The 7,500-nt window shown below is 35.1% G+C and overlaps 1 protein-coding gene across 1 annotated transcript in view; it reads right to left on the bottom strand.

Annotated features, from left to right (window-relative positions):
* Nucleotides 1-7,500, bottom strand: part of kcnq1.2 (potassium voltage-gated channel, KQT-like subfamily, member 1.2) — a 203,050-nt gene that overhangs the window by 159,512 nt on the left and 36,038 nt on the right. The window contains exons 3-5 of the mRNA XM_056451540.1: nucleotides 2,819-2,945; nucleotides 1,593-1,671; nucleotides 1,406-1,502 (exon numbers count right to left, since the gene is read on the bottom strand). Coding sequence (XP_056307515.1) covers nucleotides 1,406-1,502; nucleotides 1,593-1,671; nucleotides 2,819-2,945 — 303 coding nt within the window. The remainder of the gene's footprint in view (nucleotides 1-1,405; nucleotides 1,503-1,592; nucleotides 1,672-2,818; nucleotides 2,946-7,500) is intronic.

Raw genomic sequence — 7,500 nt, 5'->3', positions numbered from 1 at the left:
TAAATTACTATAGTATTTTTTACGCGGGTTAATAGAAATGCTATCAATTATTTTATCAAATTTATTTTAGTTCCCCACATGAAAAATACTATAGTAATTTATAGAAAATACCAGTGTTTAACCATAGCATATTAAAGGGTACTATAGTTTTACATCATTGTATTTACGACTGTAACAACTGTAACTGACAACCATAGAATCACCACAACAGATCAGTTACTATTGTTGTTGTGTTACCATTGAATCACCACAACATTGGGTCATTTTTATTTGTTACCTTAGCAACTGTAAAAATCACCTCGACTGATCAATTACTATAGTTGTTCTGTTACTATAGCAACTATAGAATAATCACAACAAATCAGTTACTATAGTTGTTGTGTTGCCATAGCAACTACAGAATCACCACAAAAGATCAATTACTATAATTGTGTTACCATATCAACTGTAGAGTCACCACAACAGATAAATTACTATAGTTATGTTACCACATCAACTGTTGGATTAAAACAGATAAATTACTATAATTGTTACCGTAACAACTGTAGAATCACCACAACTGATCAATTACTATAGTTGTGTTACCATAGCAAATATAGAATCACCACAACTGATCAATTACTATAGTTGATGTTACCCAAGCAACTATAGAATAACCACAAGTGATCAATTACTATAGTTGTGTTACCAAAGCTACTATGGAATTACCACAACTGATCAATTACTATAGTTGTGTTACCATAGCAAATATAGAATCACCACAACTGATCAATTACTATAGTTGTGTTACCATAGCAACTATAGAATCACCACAACTGATCAATTATTATAGTTGTGTTACCATAGCAACTATGGAATCACCACAACTGATCAATTACTATAATTGGTGTTACCATAGCAACTATAGAATCACCACAACTGATCAATTACTATAGTTGTGTTACCAAAGCAACTATGGAATCACCACAACTGATCAATTACTATAGTTGTGTTACCATATCAACTTTGGAATCACCACAACTGATCAATTACTATAGTTGTGTTACCATAGCAACTATAAATCACCACAACTGATCAATTACTATAGTTGTGTTGCCATAGCAACTATAGAATCACTACAACTGATCAATTACTATAGTTGGGTTGCCATAGCAACTATAGAATCACCACAACTAATCAATTAATATAGTTGTGTTGCCACAGCAACTATAAAATCACAACAGATGAATTCTGAGTGCTTTACTACAGCATTCTTCAAAAACACTACTTTATTACTATATATTACTATAGTATTATTTCATGACGGGAATTAATAGCCAATAGGGTGAATTACCCCATTTACATGAGTTTTTTGATCACAGTAACAACACCAGGTCTGAATTTCAAATGCATTTATGAAACGCACCTGCCGATGGATAAAAACCACTGATCCCAGAAGCCTCCACGTTCCTCCCTGTCGATCCACATGCAGCATCCGCAAGATCTGGAGGAAGCGGATCCCTCTGTAAGCACAGAGATTTAATCAGCATATTAGAATAAACAGCAGTGAAATATGATCATAACTGGCTGTTCTGATGATATTTCAGTGATACCTGATTGCAGACGTGGCAAACACTTGTCCATTGGAGCCGACGCTCAGAACAACAACAGATGCCACGACCACGATTAGATCTGTGTTATAAGAAAAAGAACAGGTCAAAATGAAGAATCAGGAAATGTAAAAGAGAATTGAGAAGAAAAATTTTTTAAAAGTATATTAAAGTAGAAAAATGCTCAAAAAGTAAATAAATAAATACATAAATAAATAAAATATTCAATTTAAGAAAATAGGTTAGGAATGAACCTGAAAATAATACAATAATAATTTTTATTATAATTATTTATTTTTTAATTTGACTGTCAAAATTGAAGACTCTTTACAAAGAATCTTTTTTTTCCAATGTTGAATATAAATCCAGAAAGAAAATGTAATTAATAAATATAAAACTTCAATCATATTTTTTTTATTTAAATTAGCTGATTGCTGATTTAACCAGTGTGTGTGTGTGTGTGTGTGTGTGTGTGTGTGTGTGTGTGTGTGTATATATATATCTCTCTTTGTAATTAAAACTCATACTATTTTTGAACCCATAAAATGAATAAAATAAATTCAAGATGTTTTACGAAGAACCAGATGACCGATGTTGTATTTAAATCCAAAATAAAATACAGGACAAAAAAAAAAAAGTAAATTTTCAATATTTTTTTAATTAGCATATTTATCCAGTCAAAATGTTAATTAAAACGTATACTATTTTTTGCATATAAAACAATTAACATATAAAAAACCCTAAAGAAATAATAGTACTAGAAAATTACTCCAATTTTTTAAATAAAAATATTAGTAAAAGAAGATGAATGAATGAATCTATTTATATGAAAATAAAAAATAAAAAACAATTAAAAATAAAATTAAAATAAAATAGATAATGAAATAAAATAAAATAAATTACGAAATGAAAAATAAATTAAATTAAATATAAAATCAAAATAAATCAAAATAAAACAACAAAATGAAATAAAATAGAAAAATAATAAATAGAAAAAATAAATAAATAAATAAAAAACTAAATAAAAATGTTCCATTGTGAGGACTGAATCTTATGTAATATAAAAATACTGTACTTTTCCAAATATATTGGAGAACCAGATTACAAATACAAATGTTGGCTGTAAATCTAGAATTAAATGTAATGTCACATGACACCAATACTGCATTCTGCTTCACATGTTATTTTTTTACAGTAAAATGAACATGCAGTCTATAATCAATATGCACCTATGATGGAGATGGGTTTCCTGATGAAGCGCAGACGGCCTTTAATCCCCACATATTTGCTCCGGCAGCCTGCAGACCAGAGCCGGACCACATACTCCGTTCCGAAAAACACCACCAGCACAATCTCCTGCACAGAAGACAAACACACAACCGCTCCAGAGCTGGAAAAACACAGTGATTTCGGTAACACTTTAGTGTTTAAACGCTCACAATTCATGCTCTTAACTCATATAATCTGCCTACACTGAAAACAAATATTCATTGGATTAACATCTTTTTAAGGTAAGTGGTTGCAAACAACTTATATGCGCTGAATTTAAACAAACTAATTAAATTTAGTGATGTTCAACTTAATTTTTTTAGTTTAAATTCAGCACAATATATGTTGCCTTCAAGAATGCATTGTCACGGTTGCAGGCGCTTTCTGGAGCGTCTGTTTTGTCACGTGGGTTTGTTTTGTTTTGGTTGTCCACTTGTATTTGTTATGGTCACGTGTCGTGCCGGTACTCAGCTGTTTTGATTAGCTCGCCAGCTGAGGTTCATTATCGTGTCTATATCTGGGCAACGTTTCTATGTTTCCTTGTCAGTTCGTTGTGTTTGCTCGTGTATGTCTGTCTGTGCTCAGGACTGTGAGAAGTGGCTGCTGGACCTGATTTCATCTGTCTGTTTCCCGGTTGCTACCGCCCTATATCCCTCGTACACTCACTCATTTTCCCTGTCCTGTCTAGTTTATTCCGACTGTGTCAGATAAACTTTTACTTGCATTTTTGGATCCTTCTCAGTATCTTTATTACCCGTGACATGCATATTTCAACAGTAAAAACTGAATTTACTGCGGTAGGAGGAACTGCGTCAATCTTCTCTTCATCTAAAAAATGACTTGTGCCTCAGAAGGCAATCCTGACACGCAGTGAACGCGCTGTGGTGTTTGAAGGTGTCAGACGCGGAGCGCAGATGCTCTTGAATCTGGAGGTCATTAATAATATAATAACACTAATACTTAAACAGTAAGGCAAGGCAAGGCAAGGCAAGTTTATTTATATAGCACATTTCATACACAGTGGCAATTCAAAGTGCTTTACATAAACAGGAATAAAAGAAACAAGTATAAGAGAAATAAAAAACAAATAATAGAAATGGTAAAAATAGAAATAAAATAAAATAAAAGCTGATAAAATGTGTTATAAAAGAATTAAAAAGAAGAGAAAACATAGTAGTTTGATCTGTCGGACGTAGCACAGTGCTCATTCAGTAAAGGCACAGCTAAACAGATGTGTTTTCAGTCTTGATTTGAACGTGCCTAATGTTGAAGCACATCTGATCATTTCTGGAAGCTGATTCCAGCAGCAGGGGGCGTAATAGCTGAAAGCCAATTCACCCTGCTTTGACTGAACTCTTGGGATTTCTAATCTATTTGATCCTAAAGATCTGAGTGATCTGTTAGGTTTGTATTCAGTGAGCATATCTGTAATGTATTGAGGTCCTAGGCCATTTAGTGATTTATAGACCAGTAATAATACTTTAAAATCTATTCTGAATGTAACTGGGAGCCAGTGTAAAGACCTGAGGACAGGTGTGATGTGCTCTGATTTCCTGGTTCTGGTCAGAATTCTGGCCGCAGCGTTCTGGATGAGCTGCAACTGTCTGACTGTCTTTTTGGGAAGGCCAGTGAGGAGGCCATTACAGTAATCCACCCTGCTGCTGATAAAAGCATGAACAAGTTTCTCTAAGTCTTCACAGGAAACAAAGCATTTAATTCTTGCAATGTTTTAGAGATGATAGTATGCTGATTTACTAACTGCTTTGACATGACTATTAAAACTCAGATCTGACTCCAGAGTCACACCAAGATTTTTGACCTTATTTTTAGTTGTTTGACCCTTAGAGCCAAGGTACGTATTCACCTTGAAAACCTCATCTCTGTTCCCAAACGCAATCACTTCAGTTTTCTCTTTGTTTAACTGAAGAAAGTTTTGGCACATCCAATTGTTAATTTCATCAATGCATTGGCAGAGGGTGTCAATGGGGCTGTAGTCATTAGGCAGTAAGGCTAGGTAGATCTGAGTGTCATCAGCATAGCTGTGGTAGGAGATTTGGTTTTTTCTCATTATTTGGCTCAGAGGGAGCATATAAAGGTTGAACAGGAGAGGTGCCAGAATCGAGCCTTGTGGGACTCCACATGTCATGGGTGTCCACCTCGACCTATGGTCACCTATACTGACATAGTAACCTCTTCCTTCAAGGTAAGATCTGAACCATTTGAGGACCGTCCCAGACAGCCCAACCCAGTTTTCCAGCCTATCCAGAAGTATGCTGTGATCGACAGTGTCAAATGCGGCACTGAGATCGAGCAGTACCAGCACTGTTAGTTTGCCTGAATCTGTATTTAGGCGGATGTCATTGATTATCTTTATAAGGGCGCTCTCTGTACTGTGATGTGGTCTGAAACCAGATTGATAATTGTCTAAACACCCCTTGAAGTTTTAAAACTTGTTAATCTGGTTAAAAACAACTTTTTCAATGATTTTGCCAATGAAAGGGAGATTTGAGATGGGCCTGTAATTGCTCAATAGGGTGTTATCCAGGTTGCTCTTCTTCAAGAGGGGTTTAACAACCAAGGTGTTTTAGAATGACCAAAATAACAGTTCAGATGGTTTACAGTGTGCTCAGCCTGCTGGTTTGTCCATTTACGCACATTTTCATCATCACATGATCTCTCATAACAAAATCACATGACCTTTTTTCATGCGCGTACTGGAATTTGTACGGTAAAAGTGTTTCCATCGTAGTTTATGTGCATCTTTTCTTATCGAATAAAAAGTTTATCCTACTTAGTTATGCCCATAAGATTTTTATGCGCATTTTCAACATTTACGCGCATCATGGCATTTCCATCAACCGTTTTTTATGTGCATTTTTTTTTTAATTTCCTTTGGAATAAAAAAAAAAATCTACAATTAAGAGTTTTTACATTTTGTTTTTATTTTTAATTTTACAGCATGCCCACTGTGGTGGACCAAAATGACCACCACTCAAACAACAAAACTGTACAGGATATGGCTGTAAAGAGACAATTTTCCAATATTCATGTAACAAAAACAAAACAAAAGCCATTTTTTCCTTTTGTATTGAAATTCCTGAAACAGTTTAGTCAGAAAGAGAGCCGAACTCAAAAAAACTAAACAAAAACAAAAAAAAGTGATGTTAATCCAAAACAAATTTAACATTAAAGCGATTTAAAACTGATCGTCATTCTCTAATTGTCTCTAATTGTCAGAATCTAAATCAGAGTCTCCCTCAACTATTTTATAAACAATCCTCTCTGCTTCAGATCTGCCCCCTACAACATGCAGTCATTAATTACATTAAGATGGTCCTGGTGTCCACTATGGTGGACATTTGTGAAGTTTCACAAACTAATTTCGAGAGGAGCATGTGATATGATTGACGACAGCTGATCCTCATTGCTAATCATTAGCTAGCCTATCAGATCATTTTAAAACTACTATAAATATCCTGCCTAAACTTCATTCCTTATCTTCGTTTTCGGAACCCCCTCCCCCTCCCCCCCAATCCTTCCCTTCTCCCTCCTCTTCTTTCTTGATCGGGCAACACAGTGGCTCAGTGGTTAGCACTGCTGCCTCGCAATAAGAAGGTTCAACTTCTAATTGAGCCAGTCGGCACTCCCTGCATGGAGTTTGCATGTTCTCCCTGTGTTTGCGTGGGTTTTCTCCGGGTCCTCCGGTTTCCTCACACAGTCTAAAAACAAGTACATAAGTGAATCGTAATACAGTCACAAGCACTTAACGCATACATAGCAAAAGGGGGCACTCGAGCTCGAACTCCTGATCTCGTATCCCTCCTAATGCTCATTGACCAGGCAAGAACCTTGGGCTCATCTATCTGCGAGCTCAGGGTTCTCTCCCGGGACAGCATGCCAAACCTGCTATCATAGTCGAGCATTATCTAAGTGTGAACTCTTGAAAAAAAAGGATATATATATATATATGTATGTTTCCATCCACCTATTTTTATGCGCATTTTGCATTTGCACATAAAAAACCGGTTGATGGAAACGCCATGATGCGCATACATTTTGAAAATGTGCATAAAAATCTTATGCGCATAACTAAGTATTTATGTAAAATTTAGCTTTTTAAATGTTTTTTAACTAATATTATTACATATATGTTTGTTTATAATGGATGATATTTTGAAACACAAACAAGTTAACAGCTTTGAAAGCTAGATTTATTGTTCCTGACACTTTAATAAACAAATATATATGTAATAATAATAGTTAAAAAACATTTAAAAAGCAAAACTTTACATGCCTCTCTCCTTCCCATAAAATGTGCTGTTTTGTATGTCAGCCATTTTGGATGCAGTGTAAGAAGTGGTTCCTAGCATGCCAGCCAATCAAATGACATTTCACTAGAAAGCCCAGGATGTCCTCTGAACAGTACAACAGGACTTGACAGAGTAGCTAAAAAAAAAAAAAAAAAAAAATCACAGAAAATTCATGAAAACGCAATGTCCACTACAGAGGACACAAGTCAATGGGCGGGGTCTCAGGAGGATATGAAAAATGTGCATAAAAATAGGTGGATGGAAACATAGCTAGTGACGTCACCAGCGAGTAGTCAACGTCGACTTTGATAACATAAAAGTCGACTTCCAAA

This window comes from Danio aesculapii, chromosome 25 (genome assembly GCF_903798145.1).
Source record: "Danio aesculapii chromosome 25, fDanAes4.1, whole genome shotgun sequence".
NCBI classification, from domain to species: Eukaryota; Metazoa; Chordata; class Actinopteri; order Cypriniformes; family Danionidae; genus Danio; species Danio aesculapii.
This window is presented reverse-complemented; position numbering and strand designations above follow the sequence as displayed.